This window comes from Pogoniulus pusillus, unplaced genomic scaffold (genome assembly GCF_015220805.1).
Source record: "Pogoniulus pusillus isolate bPogPus1 unplaced genomic scaffold, bPogPus1.pri scaffold_62_arrow_ctg1, whole genome shotgun sequence".
Taxonomy (NCBI): Eukaryota; Metazoa; Chordata; class Aves; order Piciformes; family Lybiidae; genus Pogoniulus; species Pogoniulus pusillus.
Genome location: NW_026974712.1, coordinates 564185 through 580658, shown reverse-complemented (window position 1 = coordinate 580658; position 16474 = coordinate 564185). Strand labels below are relative to the sequence as shown.

Sequence of the window (16474 nt, the reverse complement as noted above, 5' to 3'; positions counted from 1 at the left end):
CCTGTGAGGTTGATGCTCTCCTGGCTGAGCAGCTCCACCTCAGCAGCATGAGCTGGGACCTGCTGGAGAAAGCAGAAGTGGGAAGAGGAGAAGGGCAGAAGGTGAGAGGGCCAGAGGCAGAGGTGTGGACAAAGGTCTCCTTCTGCCCCTTGCCACCCACACAGCATGGAGCTCCAGGCTCCAGCCCACCAACAGCCATGGAGACCTCAACCCTTGGCCCCCAAGAGCTTGGCCCACAGCTTCCAGCAGTGCCTCTGCTGCCAGGTGGCCAAAGGTCCTGCTGGGTGACCATCAGTGTCCAGGTCATCGCCGGCCCCTGGGGTGCAGCCCAGCTGGACCTGAGCTCGTGGGGGAACAGCAGGAGGCTGAGAACAGGGACCAGAGGCCACCACAGCTTCTGGAGACCCTCTGCAGCCACCCCAGAGCTTCTGGAGACCCTTTGGAGCCATCTGAGAGCTTCTGGAGATGCTCTGGAGCCTCCTCAGAGCTTCTGGAGACTCTTTGGAGCCATCTGAGAGCTTCTGGAGACCCTCTGGAGCCTCCTCAGAGCTTCTGGAGTCTCTTTGGAGCCATCTGAGAGCTTCTAGAGACCGTTGGAGTCACCCCAGAGCTTCTGGAGACTCTTTGGAGCCATCTGAGAGCTTCTGGAGACCCTTTGGAGCCTCCTCAGAGCTTCTGGAGTCTCTTCAGAGCCATCTGAGAGCTTCTGGAGACCCTCTGGAGTCACCTCAGAGCTTCTGGAGGCTCTTTGGAGCAATCTCAGAGCTTCTGGAGACCCTTTGGAGCCTCCTCAGAACTTCTGGAGGCTCTTTGGAGCCATCTGAGAGCTTCTGGAGACCCTTTGGAGCCTCCTCAGAGCTTCTGGAGACCCTTTGGAGCCATCCACATTTTCACCCCGAGCCACCCAAAGCTCCCAGTGCTCACCTGAGCTGAACTGGGATATCCTGGGGCCAGATCCTGCCTGGAGCCATCCTCACCTTCCTCCGAGTCTGGAAACAAGGAACCCATTCCCAGTGCTCCCAGTGCCTCCCATTGCCACCCCAGTGCTCCCAGTTCTGCTCCCAGTGCTCCCAGTTCTGCTCCCTGGATCCTGTCGGTGCTCCCAGAGCCACCCAGTGCCACCTGAGTGCCATTCCAGTGCTCCCACTTCCACTCCCAGTGCCATCCCAGTGTTCCCAGCGCTCCCAGTGTCTCCCCCCCATGCCACTCCAGTGCTCCCAGTGCTCTCACTGCCACCCCAGTGCTCCCAGTGTCCCCCAGGTGCTCCCAGTGTCAGCCCCAATGCTCCCATTTCCATTCCCTGGATCCCCTCCAGAGCTGCCAGTGCCACCTCAGTGCTCCCAGTTCCACTCCCAGTGCTCCCAGTTCCAATCTTTGTGCCACTGCAACATTCCCAGTGTCCCCTTCAGCAGTACCAGTGCTCCCCCAGCACCATCCCAGTGCCCCAGCTGCACTCCCAGTGCTCCCAGTTGCAGTGCCAGTGCTGCCAGTGTTACCAGACTCAGGCTGCAGGCACTCGAAGGGCTCCTCACTGTCACCATTGGTCACCTCTGGGTCCTCCAGTCCCTTACTGGGAGCTCTGTGACCTCCATCCCTGCTGCGCTCTGGATCCATGGCAACCTGGGAGGGGAGACTGGGGAGAGTCATCAGCACCACAACCCAACTGGGGGCAGACCAGTGCCACCCCAGTGCCACCCCAGTGCTGCTCCCTGCCTGCCCCCACTGCCCCCAGTGCCACCCCAGTGCCACCCCAGTGCTGCTCCCTGCCTGCCCCCACTGCCCCCAGTGCCACCCCAGTGCCACCCCAGTGTGGCTCCCTGCCTGCCCCCACTACCCCCAGTGCCACCCCAGTGCCACTCCAGTGCTGCTTCCTGCCTGCCCCCACTCCCCCCAGTGCCATCCCATTGCTGCTCTGCCTGCCCCCACTGCTCCCACTACCCCCAGTGCCACCCCAGTGCTGCTCCCTGCCTGCCCTCACTGCCCCCAGTGCCACCGCAGTGCTGCCCCCTGCCTACTCCCAGTGCCACCCCAGTGCTGCTCCCTGCCTGCCCCCACTGCCCCCAGTGCCACCCCAGTGCCACCCCAGTGTGGCTCCCTGCCTGCCCCCACTACCCCCAGTGCCACCCCAGTGCCACCCTAGTGCGGCTCCCTGCCTGCCTCCACTGCCCCCAGTGCCATCCCATTGCTGCTCTCTGCCTGCCCCCACTGCTCCCACTGCCCCCAGTGCCACCCCAGTGCCATCCCAGTGCTGCCCCCTTCCTGGTCCCAGTGCCACCCCAGTGCCATCCCAGTGCTGCTCCCTTCCTGGTCCCAGTGCCACCCCAGTGCCATCCCAGTGCTGCTCCCTGCCTGCTCCCACTGCCCCCAGTGCCACCCCAGCACATTGAGGGGGAACTCTTCTCAGAATCACACCCCCTGGGCACCTTTTGGGCACCGTTTGGGCTCCAATCTGCAGCCCCTGGGGCTGCCCACATCTCACTCAGGGCCATGCAGTGCTCTAAGCCAGGAATGCAGGAACCTTTGGGGCTCAGCCTCACCACTTGGGGATCATTTGGGGCTCAGCCTCACCACTCGAGGGGCTTTTTGGGCTGAAACCCTCCACTTTGGGGATATTTTAGGATCATTCAGAGCTCTAAGCTGCCACTTGGGGACTTCTGGGCAGGAGAGCAGCAATTCAGGGACATTCTGAGCTAAACCCACCAAGCTGGGGGCGGTTTTGGGGCTAGAAAGGACCAATCTGGGGCTCAAAACCACCAACCCAGGGACACTTGGGGCTGAAACCACCAATCTGGGGACATCTGGGGCTGAAAAAACACCAATTTAGGCATCTCTTAGGGCTCAAACCCACCAGTTGGGGACATCTGGAGCTTAGCACCAACAATTTGGGACATTTTGGGGATCAAGCCCAACAATTTGGGGACACTTCAGGCTCAAACCCACCAATTCAGGAACTTTTTGGGCTCAAAGCAGCAATTCAGGCACATATTGGGCTCAAACTCACCAATTCAGGGACACTTTGGGCTCAAACCCAGCAATTGAGGCACATTTGGGGCTCAAACTCACAAATAGAAGCACATTTGGGGCTCAAACTCATCAATTTAGGGACATTTTGTGCTCAAACCCAGCAATAGAGGCACATTTGGGGCTCAAACTCACCAATTCAGGCACATTTTGGGCTCAAACCCAGCAATAGAAGCACATTTGGGGCTCAAACTCATCAATTCAGGCACATTTGGGGGTCAAATAAATTAATTCAGACACATTTTGGGCTCAAACTCTCCAATTCAGGCACATTTGGGGCTCAAACTCACCAATTCAGGAACATTTTGGGCTCAAACTCACCAATTCAAGCACATTTGAGGCTCAAACAAACCAATTTAGGGACACTTTGGGCTCACAAGAGCAAGTCAGGCACATTTTGGGCTCAAACCCACCAATTTAGGGACAATTGGGACTCAAATTAATTTAGGGACATTTTGAGCTCACAACAGCAATTTTGGGACATTTTAGGCTCACAACAGCAATTTTGGGACATTTTGGGCTCAAGTCCACCAATTAAGGAAAATTTGGGGCTCAAACCCACCAATTTTGGGCCATTTTTGGGGACAAAACCCCAATTTGTAGCACTTTTGGGCTAACCTCCCTCCCATTTAGGAAGCTTTGGGGCTCAGAAATTCCCTGGCAGGGAGTTTTGGGGTCAAAGAGCTCAGGCTGGGGACCTTTGGTGCAGAAAAAGGAACCAATTTTGGAGACCATTTGGGCTCAGAAGTTCTCATTTAGGAATTCAAACCCAGCTCAGTCCTGTTTAAACTGCTTAGGTCACCCTCAAACCCAGCTCAGTCCTGTTTAAACTGCTTAGGTCACCCTCAAACCCAGCTCAGTCCTGTTTAAACTGGTTAGGTCACCCTCAAACCCAGCTCAGTCCCTTCCACCCCAGTTCAGTCCCAGTTAGCCAGTTCAAACCTCTCCAGCTCAGTTCAGTCCCAGTTAGCCCAGTTCAGTCCCCTCCAGCCCAGTTCAGTCCCAGTTAGCCCAGTTCAGTCCTCTCCATCCCAGTTCAATCCCTGCCATCCCAGTTCAGTCCCAGTTATCCCAGTTCAGTCCCAGTTAGCCCAGTTCAATCCTCTCCATCCCAGTTCAGTCCCCTCCATCCCAGTTCAGTCCCAGTTAGCCCAGTTCAGTCCCCTCCAGCCCAGTTCAGTCCCAGTTAGCCCAGTTCAGTCCCCTCCATCCCAGTTCAGTCCCAGTTAGCCCAGTTCAGTCCTCTCCATCCCAGTTCAATCCCTGCCATCCCAGTTCAGTCCCAGTTAGCCCAGTTCAGTCCCAGTTAGCCCAGTTCAATCCTCTCCAGCCCAGTTCAGTCCCAGTTAGCCCAGTTCAGTCCCCTCCAGCCCAGTTCAGTCCCAGTTAGCCCAGTTCAGTCCCCTCCTTCCCAGCTCAGTCCCACTTAGTCCCCTGGTGCCACTCACCCCTCGGCCAGCAGCTGGGGATGGACCTTGGGAGTGTCCTCACTGCCTCTGCCCAGTCCAGCTGCAGCTTATGCCCAGTCTGGGACCAGTTTGGCTGCACTCAGTGCCACTTTGCCCAGTCCCACTGTGCCCAGTCCCAGTTTGCCCAGTCTCACTTTGCCCAGTCCCGCCCCTCCCCCTCCTCCACTTCCTCTCTTTCTGAGCATTTCCCGAAAGAGAATCAGAAAGTGAAAATCAAAAGGGTGGGAGTGGGGGAGGGGCAGGGGCAGGCAGCGGCCAAGAAACGCACTGGGAGCACTGGGCTGGCACTGGGAGCATTAGAAGGAGCCAAGGAGTGATACTGGGAGCATTGCAGTGGGTACTGGGAGCAGTGGATGGAGACTTAAACTCACCAATCTGGGGGGATTTGGGGACCAAAGGCACTGATTTGGGGATCAATCCCCTTTAGCCCAGCCCAGTCCCCTCCATCCCAGTTCAGTCCCAGTTAGCCCAGTTCAATCCCTTCCACCCCAGTTCAGCCCCAGTTAGCCCAGTTCAGTCCTCTCCATCCCAGTTCAGTCCCAGTTGTTAGCCCAGTTCAGTCCCCTCCATCCCAGTTCAGTCCCAGTTAGCCCAGTTCAGTCCCCTCCAGCCCAGTTCAGTCCCAGTTAGCCCAGTTCAGTCCCCTCCAGCCCAGTTCAGTCCCAGTTAGCCCAGTTCAGTCCCCTCCATCCCAGTTCAGTCCCAGTTAGCCCAGTTCAGTCCCAGTTAGCCCAGATCAGTCCCCTCCATCCCAGCTCAGTCCCACTTAGTCCCCTGGTGCCACTCACCTCTGGACCAGCAGCTGGGGATGGACCTTGGGGGTGTCCTCACTGCCTCTGCCCAGTCCAGCTGCAGCTTATGCCCACTCAGTGCCACTCTGGCTGCACCCAGTGCCAGTCTGGCTGCACTCAGTGCCACTCTGGCTGCACTCAGTGCCCACTCTGGCTGCACTCAGTGCCCACTCTGGCTGCACCCAGTGCCAGTTTCCCACTCCCACCCTCCCGGAGCCTTCCTGGGCGTTTCTCAGAAAAGGATCAGAAAGTGAAAGCCAAAGAGGATGGGGGGGAGGGGGCAAAGTCCAGACACCGACCAGGAAATGCACTGGGATGAAACTGGGAGTGCTGAAGGGAGCCATAAAGAGATGTGGGAGCTCGGGGGGGGGGTCTTGGTCCCTCCCTGTGCCACACCTGGGGGGGCTGAAGTGCCTGCAGCAGTCCCTGCAGCACAGAGCTGCATTTGGGCACCCAGCGAGGCCCCAGGGCTGCTGCTGCCGCCCTGGCAGGGGCACCCCAGAAAGGCGGAGGGCAGAGACCCTCAGAAGTCCTCTCCTGTCCCTTATGGCTGCCTTGAGGGGTCCCTGGCAGCACAGAGCCTCGGAGCCTCCCTGGCAGCACAGAACAATGGACAGAGCCTGCGAGCCCCTTGCAAGGGAGTGCTGAGAGCCCTCAGCAGCCAAAGCAGCTAAGTGCAGCAGCAGAAGCCCCCAGAGGAGCCCCCAGAGGAGCCCCCAGAGGAGCCCCCAGAGGAGCCTCCAGAGGAGCTCCAGAGGAGCCCCCAGAGAAGCCCCCAGAGGAGCCCCCAGAGGAGCCCCCAGAGGAGCCTCAGAGGAGCCCCAGAGGAGCCCCAGAGGAGCCCCCAGAGGAGCCTCAGAGGAGCCCCATAGAAGCCCCCAATAAAGCCCCCAGAGAAGCCCCCAGAGGAGCCCCCAGAGAAGCCCCCAGAGGAGCCCCCAGAGAAGCCCCCAGAGAAGCCCCCAGAGGAGCCCCCAGAGGAGCCTCCAGAGAAGCCCCCAGAGAAGCCCCCAGAGGAGCCCCCAGAGAAGCCCCCAGAGAAGCCCCCAGAGAAGCCCCCAGAGGAGCCCCCAGAGAAGCCCCCAGAGAAGCCCCAGAGGAGCCCCCAGAGGAGCCCCAGAGAAGCCCCCAGAGAAGCCCCCAGAGAAGCCCCAGAGAAGCCCCAGAGAAGCCCCAGAGGAGCCCCAGAGAAGCCCCAGAGGAGCCCCCAGAGGAGCCCCCAGAGAAGCCCCCAGAGGAGCCCCCAGAGGAGCCCCCAGAGAAGCCCCCAGAGAAGCCCCAGAGAAGCCCCAGAGGAGCCCCAGAGAAGCCCCAGAGAAGCCCCCAGAGGAGCCCCCAGAGAAGCCCCCAGAGGAGCCCCCAGAGGAGCCCCAGAGAAGCCCCCAGAGAAGCCTCAGAGGAGCCCCAGAGGAGCCTCAGAGGAGCCCCATAGAAGCCCCCAGAGAAGCCCCCAGAGGAGCCCCCAGAGGAGCCTCAGAGGAGCCCCAGAGGAGCCCCCAGAGAAGCCCCCAGAGGAGCCCCAGAGAAGCCCCCAGAGGAGCCCCAGAGAAGCCCCCAGAGAAGCCCCCAGAGAAGCCCCCAGAGGAGCCCCCAGAGAAGCCCCCAGAGAAGCCCCCAGAGGAGCCCCCAGAGAAGCCCTCAGAGAAGCCCCCAGAGGAGCCCCCAGAGAAGCCCCAGAGGAGCCCCCAGAGAAGCCCCCAGAGGAGCCCCCAGAGATGCCCCCAGAGAAGCCCCCAGAGGTGCCCCCGGAGGTGCCCCCAGAGGTGCCCCCAGAGGAGCCCCCAGAGGAGCCCCCAGAGGTGCCCCCAGAGGTGCCCCCAGAGGAGCCCCCAGAGGTGCCCCCAGAGAAGCCCCCAGAGGAGCCCCAGAGGAGCCCCCAGAGAAGCCCCCAGAGGAGCCCCCAGAGAAGCCCCCAGAGAAGCCCCCAGAGGAGCCCCCAGAGAAGCCCCCAGAGAAGCCCCCAGAGGAGCCCCCAGAGGAGCCCCCAGAGAAGCCCCCAGAGGAGCCCCAGAGGAGCCCCCAGAGAAGCCCCCAGAGGAGCCCCCAGAGAAGCCCCCAGAGAAGCCCCCAGAGAAGCCCCAGAGAAGCCCCAGAGAAGCCCCCAGAGGAGCCCCCAGAGAAGCCCCCAGAGAAGCCCCCAGAGGAGCCCCAGAGAAGCCCCCAGAGAAGCCCCCAGAGAAGCCCCCAGAGAAGCCCCCAGAGGAGCCCCCAGAGAAGCCCCCAGAGGAGCCCCCAGAGAAGCCCCCAGAGAAGCCCCCAGAGAAGCCCCCAGAGAAGCCCCAGAGGAGCCCCCAGACACGCCCCCAGACACGCCCCAGACACGCCCCCAATGCACTGGCCCAGCCCCGCCCCGGACACGCCCCCGGCCACGCCCCCAGCCGCACCCCACAGCCCAGCCCCAGCCAAAGCTGCAGCCTCCAGCTCCTGCTTGCTGTGTGCTTCCTCATCTGACATCTGCCAGCTCCTGGCAGCCCCTGGAGGGACAGAGGCTGGGCTGGGGCAGGAGCTGGCAGCACGGCTGGGCACAGAGAGCGGTGCTGAACGGTGCCACAGCCAGCTGGCAGCTGGCACCAGTGCTGTGCCCCAGGGATTGGCACTGGGCACAGCCCTGCTCAGTGTCTTCATTGATGGTCTGGAGGAGGGGATTGAGTCCTCCAGCAGCGAGTTCCCAGATGGCACCAAGTTGGCAGCAAGTGTGGAGCTGTGAGAGGGCAGCAAGGCTCTGCAGAGGGACCTGGGCAGGCTGCACAGATGGGCACAGTCCAGTGCCAGGAGTTTTAACAAGGCCAAGTGCAGGTTCTGCACTTTGGCCACAACAAGCCCAAGCAGTGCCACAGGCTGGGGCCGGAGTGGCTGAGAGCAGCCAGGCAGAGAGGGAGCTGGGGGTGCTGGCAGAGAGGAGCTGCAGAGGAGGCAGCAGTGCCCAGGTGGGCAGCAGAGCCAATGGCATCCTGGGCTGGCTCAGGAGCAGTGTGGGCAGCAGGACAAGGGAGGTTCTTGTGCCCCTGTGCTCAGCACTGCTCAGGCCACCCCTGCAGTGCTGTGTCCAGTTCTGGGCTTCTCCATTGCAGAGAGATGCTGAGGTGCTGGAAGGTGCCCAGAGCAGGGCAGCAAGGCTGGGGAGGGGCCTGGAGCACAGCCCTGTGAGGAGAGGCTGAGGGAGCTGGGGGGGTGCAGCCTGCAGCAGAGGAGGCTGAGGGCAGAGCTCATTGCTGCCTGCAGCTGCCTGCAGGGAGGCTGTAGCCAGGTGGGGTTGGGCTCTGCTGCCAGGCAGCCAGGGACAGAAGAAGGGGACACAGCCTCAAGCTGTGCCAGGGCAGAGTCAGGCTGGATGTTAGGAGGAAGTTGCTGGCAGAGAGAGTGATTGGCACTGGAATGGGCTGCCCAGGGAGGTGGTGGAGTCATCATCCCTGGAGGTCACAGGCTCACAGATGTCAGGGGTTGGGAGGGACCCAAAGAGCTCATCCAGTCCAAGCCCCCTGCCAGAGCAGGACCATCCAGCCGAGCTCAGGGCACGCAGGAACACATCCAGGCAGGCCTGGAAAAGGCTCCAGGGAAGGAGACTCCACAACCTCTCTGGGCAGCCTGTGCCAGGGCTCTGGGACCCTTCCAGGAGAGAAGCTGCCCTTGTGCTGAGCTGGAACCTCTGCTGCAGCTTCCATCCACTGCTCCTTGTCCTATCCCAGGGAGCAGTGAGCAGAGCCTGTCCCCCCCTCCTGACCCCCAGCCCTCAGAGATTGATAAGCATTGATTCAATCCCCTCTCAGTCTTCTCTCCTCCAGCCCAAGCAGCCCCAGGGCCCTCAGCCTCTCCTCACCAGGCAGTGCTCCACTCCCCTCATCATCCTCACAGCCTTCCCTGGGACTCTCTCCAGCAGCTCCTGTCCCTCTGCAGCTGGGGAGCCCCAGACTGCAGGCAGTGCTCAAGATGAGGTCTCAGCAGGGCAGAGCAGAGGCAGAGGAGAACCTCCCTGGCTCTGCTGGACACACTCTGCTTAGTGCCCCCCAGGACCCCATTGGCCTCCTGGCCCCCAGGGCACATTGCTGCGCCAGGGATGCTCTCCCCCAGCACGGCCAGGTCCCTCTCCAGCACTTGCAGTCTCAGCAGGAGGCTCTCAGGTGCGGGCAGGAGATCTGCCACCTCCAGGCGAGTCCCAGATGCAAACAGGCAGTGTGGGGATGCAGAACACAGAGGAGTCATGGGGAAGGATGTGAGGGGAACAACAAGAGGCAGGTCAGAGTAACAGCAAGCCTTGGTCCCCACCTCTGTCTCAGAAGGGACAGGCAGAGGACCCCTCCTCACTGAGGGAAAGCAGGCAGGGGCCATGCAGGTGAGCTGGGCTGTCCTGGGCTCATGATGCTAACGTGGGGGGTGCTCTGCTGGCTGAGTGCATGCACACCTGGGCTGTCTCTGGCACCCCTCACACTGAGTGCTCTGCAGTCCCTCGTGGCAGGGCCCTGAGCACACTGCAGAGATCTGCAAGCAGCCCAACGCTGCAGCAGGGCACTGCCAAGGGCTGCTGTGCTACAAGCAGGTTCTGTCCACTGCACCCCGAGCATGGGCACCCCAAGCACACCTTTCACCAGGAGGCTGCATGAGGAGGTTACAAATCACACCAGGCTCTAACTGGTGACATGTGTTGGTGTTAAGGCTGTGCACTAATTGCCAGGATGCCTCAGTGAGGTGTTCCTTATCTCCTAACAGGACACCCAAGGACTCCTCTTAACACAGCCTGTGCTCATCTGTGCTTCAGCAGAGCACAGCACAGCCTGCCTAAGGAGGCAGTTACAGCACCTAGGTAAGAGGCAGGCAGGCACCCAGCTGTGAAGCCACGAAACAAGACTTGGGGCCTCCTGTTTTACACATCCCCTCAGGGATCAGTGCTGGGCCCCATCCTCTTTAACATCTTCATAGATGATCTGGATGAGGGCATGGAGTCAGTCATTAGCAAGTGTGCAGATGACACTAAGCTGGGGGCAGATGTGGCTGGGTTGGAGGGCAGAAGGGCTCTGCAGCAGGACCTTGACCGCCTGCACAGATGGGCAGAGTCCAAGGGGATGGGGTTCAATAGCTCCAAGTGCAGGGTGCTGCACTTTGGCCACAACAACCCCATGCAGAGATACAGGCTGGGGTCAGAGTGGCTGAGAGCAGCCAAACAGAGAGGGATCTGGGAATGCTGATTGATACCTGCCTGAACATGAGCCAGCAGTGTGCCCAGGTGGCCAAGAGAGCCAGTGGCATCCTGGCCTGCATCAGCAATGGTGTGGCCAGCAGGAGCAGGGAGGTCATTCTGTCCCTGTACTCTGCACTGGTTAGACCACACCTTGAGTGCTGTGTTCAGTTCTGGGCCCCCCAGTTTAGGAGGGACATTGAGATGCTTGAGTGTGTCCAGAGAAGGGCGACGAGGCTGGGGAGAGGCCTTGAGCACAGCCCTACGAGGAGAGGCTGAGGGAGCTGGGATTGGTTAGCCTGGAGAAGAGGAGGCTCAGGGGAGACCTTACTGGGTTGGACTTGATGATCTGTGAGGTCTCTTCCAACCTTGGTGATACTGTGATGGGCTGTGCTCCTCTGTGCTCCTCTTCCTCCAGCCCAGCCAGGAGGCCTTCGTGGTCAGAACTGTGCTGTGACCACAGAGCTGAACTTTGGGGCATTTGTGTTCCATTTTGGTGCTCTTGCAGAGCTTTGGGACTGCAGCTGGGCCAGATGTGGACTGGAAGTGACTCCCTGGAGCTCCACCACTGCAGGCAGAGCAGCTCAGCAGCAGTCCCCAGTCCCTTGTGTCTGTCCCTTTATTAAACAACTCCAAGGTTTCATTCCCCTTTCTGAGCCCTGGGCCAGTGCCATTCCTGGTAAGAGCTCCAGGAAGAGCCCTGGGCCTCTGAGACAGGTGGCAGTCCAAAGGGGACTTTGGCCTGAGATCCTCCAACACCTGGTTCCTTGTTGGCATCATCTTCACCAGCTGCTGGTGATGGTGGAGCCTCAAAGCCTCCTTCCTTGGCTCAGGTTCTGGAGGCTGCTTTGGGCTCTGTTGCTGCATGTCCACAGAATGGCAGTGGGAGCCCAGAGCTGGCATTTCCTCAAGCTTCAGCCAACACAGCTCCTTGAGCAAAGCCAAGCAGAAAGTGACTCCATCAGCCCCCCCTGCAGCTCGAGGTGACTCCTACGCAACAAGCACCTGACGGCACTGGGCTGCACTGGAGAACATCAACCCCAGCCCAGCCAAACCAGCCCAGCCAAACCCGAGGGCTCTCTGGTGGTGACCTCTCTCTTCAGGCAGTCTCCAGCTTCCTCCAGCACCTCTCTGCATCCAGCCTGGGCTCGGGCAGGTGCCACACACAGCCCTGGGCCAGCCCCTGGCCTGGCACTCAGGCGCTGACCTCTGCAGGGACAGCAGGAAGGGGCAGTGCCACCCAGGGCCACCTCCCTGTCCCCAACCCCGTCCTGTTGCCACGGGGGACCATGGGGAGCTGGGGCCAATCAGTCCACGCCCTGCTGCCACACCGTACCTAAGGCTGAGCTGCTGGAGCCCCCATCACTGCCTGTGGGAGAGAAACGGCCCTGAGCTGCCAGCCCTGGGCACCAGGCACAGGCCAGGAGCCCGCATGGCAGCCACTGGATGGTGGCACAAGCACCTGGCGCCCACATCCCTGCTGTGCTGAACAGGGGGGCACAGGGCCCGTGGGAAGCAGCAGTGGCCAGAAACCAGAGCTAGGAGACCGCCTCCTGGCACTCACCTGATGCCGAAGTGTAGCCCTTCTGCTGCTGCCCTGCGTGGAGAAGGAGCCATCAGCACCCACCCTGCTACCCACCAGGCTGCCCGTGGCCCCTCCAGGGGGACAGCAGAGCTGTGAGCAGAGAAGGGGAACCCCCCCCAGGCCCTCCCAGCCCCACTCCAGCGGCCCACGGCCAGCAGGCTCACCCCAGGCAAAGAGGCCGGGCTGGGACAGGCTGGAGTGGTCCACCTGGCACCGGTACTTGTCCCGCTCCTGCGGGAGGACCTCGATGGAGGCCCAGGTGCTGAAGGTGCCGTCGCTGTTGGGCACGATGCCACCCCGCTGGGTGTCCTGGTCCCGCACCTCGGCGCCCTTCAGCCAGCTGACGGCGATGGGCCGCGGGTAGAAGCCGTAAACACGGCAGGACAGGGTCAGGGTCCCCTGGGTCTCCTTCCCTGACACTCGCACTGTGGGGGGCTCTAGGGACAGAGAGGGTGGCACTGAAGGGTGGCCATGGGCAGCCAACACCAGCTGCTCTCAGAGTTTGGCCACCCCAGCCCAGCTCCTCACCACCCCCACACCAGAACCAGGCCCACCAGAGCCAGAGAGGCCACCTCACGACCCGTGAGGAACTGATGAGTGACCCAGGGTGGCTTAGTCTGGAGAAGGCTGAGGAGAGACCTCACTGCTGCCTACACCTCCCTGAAGGAGGCTGCATGAGGCACTTAGTGCCAGGGCTTAGTTAATTCGAAGGGTTAGGTGAAAGGTTGGACTTGATGACCTTAGAGGTCGTCTCCAACCTGGTTAATTCTGTGATTGGGTGGAGCCAGGTGGGGGTTGGCATCTTCTCACGGGTAATAAATGACAGGCTGGACCTGATGATCTATGAGGTCTCTTCCAGCCCTGGGGACACTGTGACATGAGGGAATGGCCTCAACTTCCTGAAGAGGTTCAGGTTGGAGGTAAGGAAAAATTCCTTCACTGAAAGGGTCACCAGGCACTGGCCCAGGCTGCCCAGGGAGGTGGTGGAGCCCCCATCTCTGGAGGTGTTCAAAGGGTGAGACGAGGAGCTCAGGGACACGGTCTGCCAGCTGTGGACACGGAGCTGGTTGGACTCACTCATCTCGAGGTCCCAGCCAAGCAGGGGGTGGTGCTGGGACTCCCCCCTCACCTTTCCTCTCCAGCACTTCCCGCCCGTAGCTCAGGTACTTCTTCAGCCACTCGATGCAGGTGTCCTGCAGGTAGTGCTTCCACCGCTCGGCCACGGTCCCATCCTCCTCCCAGCTCCTCTTGGTGACCAGAGCCACCTCGTCGGCCGCGGTGAAGGTCATCGTGCCCATGTCGAAGGCCAGGAAGTCCCTCCCGTCATAGGCGGTCTGGAAGTAGCCCCTGGTGCTGCCATCATCCAGGAGGTCACAGCCCACCATGCTCTGCCACGTCTCACCCCCTGGAACACCACCAGGGTGGCTGAGGGGCTGCTGCCGCCCTGCGCCTTCGGTGGGGCACAGGTCCCCTGGCAGCAGTCCCCAGCCCCGGCTGTGAGCGAGGCCTGAGGCTGCCCCTGTCCTGCCAGGGGCTCTCAGCACTCAGGGGGTCACCTAGAGCCGTGCTGCAGACTTCTGCACCACAAGGCCCTGGGGACAGCGAGGGGCTGGGAGGGGTCCCCAATGCTGTGGGCAGTGAAGGAGATGGGACAGGCTGGGGGAAGCCTCAGCAGCACCGAGGTGGGAGATGGGGGGGGTCTGAGCAGCACAGGGAGGGGGCAAGGGCCTGGGACATGGCCAGCGTTGGGGGATCACTGGTTCTGGGGCTCTCAACTGCTTGGGGATGGTGTGGGGATGGTGTGGGGCTGGGGTGGGGTCCTGGGAGGGGTGGCCAGAAGCCCCCCTGCTGCATCCAGCATCCCAAGCAGGGCTGGGAGGGGAGAGCCAGGACCGCCCCTCATGAGGGCTGGGAGCGCTGTGACAGTGGCAGCAGGCAGGCAGGGCCGGGCAGCAGCCTGGGGCAGGGCAGGGTTCCGGGGGAGGGTGGGGGTGATACGCCAGGAGCCCCCTCCCCAGCCCCACTCACTGCCGCTCTGGTTGTAGCGCGCCCGCGCCGCCCGCAGCTGCAGCCGGTAGAGCTGCTGGTTGTGCCTGGCCACCTGCGTGTTCCGCTCCCAGTACTGCCGCTCCACGTTGGCCACCATCCAGGCGGCGGGGGCCACCGTGTCCCCCCGCTCGCTGTCGTAGCGCACGATGGGGACCCCGTCCACGTACCCCACGCCCACGAACTGCGGCACCCCCGGGCTGGGCTCCGCCACCAACACGTCAAAGTAGCGCAGGGAGTGGAGCCCTGCGGGGACACGGAGGGCGGGGAGGCGGTGAGGAAGCCCAGGGGCGGGCAGCGAGGACGGGTGGGGATGCCAAGGGAGCAGGCTTGGGGGGGAGGAAAGAAGCTTCAGGAGGGTGAGACTGGTAGGGAGGTGCTGGGGAGCAAGGAGGGGCTGGGAAAGGGGTGCTGGGTGCCAGGAAGGGGAGCCCGGGGAGGGTGTCCTGCCAAGGACGTGAAGTATCAATGAAAGGGGGTCCAAGAGGGTTCCGATGTCGAGGAAAGGGGGGCTCAGGGGCTGTTGGACCTGGGGTACCGGGGAAGGAGGTCCAGGAGGGTCCTGGTGTCAAGGGAAAGGGCAGTCCCTGGGCTGGAGTGATCCAGCATGACCAGGAAAGGGGGTTCGGGGGTCCCCAGTACCAGTGGTGAGGAGAATTCGGTGAGAGCAGGGCCCGAGGTGCCAGAGGGGTCCTGCTGATCCTGGAGAGGGTCTCGGGGACTGGGAAGAGGGGGTCTGGAGTGGCTTCAGCCAGGAGGAACTGGAATTCTGGGGGGGTGTCCTGAGGGGCTGCACTGTGCCCGGGCTGGGAAGGATTGGGAGGTTAGAAGGGGAGCGGTGGTGGTGTGGCAGTGCCCGGTAGGGTTCCCCGAGCCAAAAGAAGGGGGGTCCGTGGGGTTCGCGATGCCCAGGGATGGAAAGAGGTCAACGTGGGGAGGTCTGATGCCCCGGAAAGGGGTGACCAGGGGGTCCTGGTGCCCCACCAATGTGGTCCTGCAGACCACTGGTGGCCGGGGAAGAGCTCTATCGGGGTTCCGGTGCCCAGGTAAGGGTGTCCAGGGGAGTCCCAGTGCCCTGGAAGGTGCCCGGAGTTCGGGGAAGGATGTCCACAGGTCCCAGTGGCTGGAAGGGTTCCCATTGCCAGGAGAAAGGAGATCGGGGGGGATCCGCCTCGGTGCCCAGGAAAGTGCCCTGAGAAGGGGATCCAGGGCGTCCTCGGCGCCCAGAAAGGGGACTGAAGGGGGCCCTGGGTCCCTACTTACCGGTCGCCACCCCGCTGAGAAGCGCCAGCAGCAGCCCCAGGCTCGGCGCCCGTCCCGACCCCATCGCGGTGCCGAGCTGCGCCCGCAGCAGCCGCACCACCCAGCCCCGCCATTGGCTGCGCCACCTCCCTCTGACCAATAGCAGCCCGCACTGCCCCAGACGTCATCAGTTGCCGTGCGCAGGTTGGGAAGCGAAAGCGAAAGCAGCGAGAGCGGCGCCGAAGCGGCTGGGCTGGGCTGGGGACCCAGAGGCGCCGGGGCGCGACGCAGCGGGCAGCCGGGACCCACCTCCCCTGGTGGGACACGGGTCCAGGGTCACACAGCCCGGGGCTGCTTTGGCAGGTGCTGCCTCCTGGGCCTGTCCCCTGCTCGTGGTGTCTGTCGCTCGTACGTGCTGCTTCACTGCGGCAGTTCCCTGCTTTTTCTGCCACTGTTCTGCTGCTCTCCGTTTCTGCCGCCCCCCGCTCCTGCTGCCCCCCGCTCCTGCTGCCCCCCGCTCCTGCTGCTTCCCGCTCCTGCTGCCCCCCGTTCCTGCTGCTCCCCGCTCCTGCTGCCCCCGGTTCCTGCTGCTCCCCGCTCCTGCTGCCCCCCGCTCCTGCTGCTTCCCGCTCCTGCTGCTTCCCGCTCCTGCTGCCCCCCGTTCCTGCTGCTCCCCGCTCCTGCTGCCCCCCGCTCCTGCTGCCCCCCGCTCCCGGAGCAAGTAGAAAATTAGATGCAATAGGGAAACGAAGCAAAATGAATCTTTCTAAAGCAGTCTGAAGGAGATCAATGAAGTAAGCAGAGCACAGCTGAGAACTCTGCTTGGCTCTTTGAGGCAGCCCAGAACACAGCTGGAGAGAGCACACAGAACACATTCTCTGTAGACACTGCTGCCATATGGCAGCTTTGGGGCAAGGCAGTGACATATTCTGTGCAAGCAACTGAAAACTCTCCCTCTGCCTTTTCCCACCTCCCTCTCCTATCTGCTGGTAAGGAGAGAGGAGAGTGCAGACAGGTGGGGGCAGGAGCAGCTTAGCCCTTGCACCAAGCCCTTGCAAAACGCCATTTCAAGACGATCGCACTTTCCAAGCAGGGTTTTCTGCCGCTGCTTCCTCTGAGAGAGGCAGCAAAGCTCAGCACTGGTTGTGCA

General features: G+C 62.0%; 2 protein-coding genes across 4 annotated transcripts; one reads left to right on the top strand and one right to left on the bottom strand.

Annotated features, from left to right (window-relative positions):
• The first annotated feature begins 47 nt into the window (after positions 1-47).
• LOC135174372 (basic salivary proline-rich protein 1-like) lies at positions 48-7988 on the top strand. Its single transcript, XM_064141641.1, has 3 exons — positions 48-101; positions 6169-7116; positions 7167-7988. The coding sequence occupies exons 1-3, from the start codon at positions 48-50 to the stop codon at positions 7986-7988; spliced, it is 1824 nt and encodes a 607-aa protein (XP_063997711.1).
• A 3068-nt stretch (positions 7989-11056) lies between these two features.
• On the bottom strand, positions 11057-15426 carry LOC135174386 (class I histocompatibility antigen, F10 alpha chain-like). 3 transcript variants are annotated; one of them, XM_064141664.1, is made up of 7 exons: positions 15346-15426; positions 14065-14328; positions 13166-13441; positions 12201-12473; positions 12016-12048; positions 11788-11820; positions 11057-11660 (listed from the first exon to the last, which is right to left on the bottom strand). In XM_064141664.1, the coding sequence occupies exons 1-7, from the start codon at positions 15407-15409 to the stop codon at positions 11647-11649; spliced, it is 957 nt and encodes a 318-aa protein (XP_063997734.1). In that variant the 5' UTR covers positions 15410-15426; the 3' UTR covers positions 11057-11646. The 3 variants fall into 3 exon arrangements, with proteins under 3 accessions (XP_063997734.1, XP_063997733.1, XP_063997735.1); XM_064141663.1 differs by having other exon boundaries at positions 11057-11381; XM_064141665.1 differs by lacking the exon at positions 11788-11820 and having other exon boundaries at positions 11057-11381.
• Positions 15427-16474: the final 1048 nt, after the last annotated feature.

Bases quoted from the DNA above. Each gene is read 5' to 3' on its own strand.
- LOC135174372 (XM_064141641.1), top strand. From the start codon at position 48: ATGAGCTGGGACCTGCTGGAGAAAGCAGAAGTGGGAAGAGGAGAAGGG. The intron at 102-6,168 runs GTGAGAGGGCCA...CCCCCAATAAAG, and splicing joins GAAGAGGAGAAGGGCAGAAG to CCCCCAGAGAAGCCCCCAGA. The intron at 7,117-7,166 runs GTGCCCCCAGAG...CCCCCAGAGAAG, and splicing joins CCCCAGAGGAGCCCCCAGAG to CCCCCAGAGGAGCCCCCAGA.
- LOC135174386 (XM_064141663.1), bottom strand. From the start codon at position 15,409: ATGGGGTCGGGACGGGCGCCGAGCCTGGGGCTGCTGCTGGCGCTTCTC. The intron at 13,442-14,064 runs GTGAGTGGGGCT...GTGGTGTTCCAG, and splicing joins GCGCTACAACCAGAGCGGCA to GGGGTGAGACGTGGCAGAGC. The intron at 11,821-12,015 runs GTGAGTGCCAGG...TCTCTCCCACAG, and splicing joins GGGCTACACTTCGGCATCAG to GCAGTGATGGGGGCTCCAGC.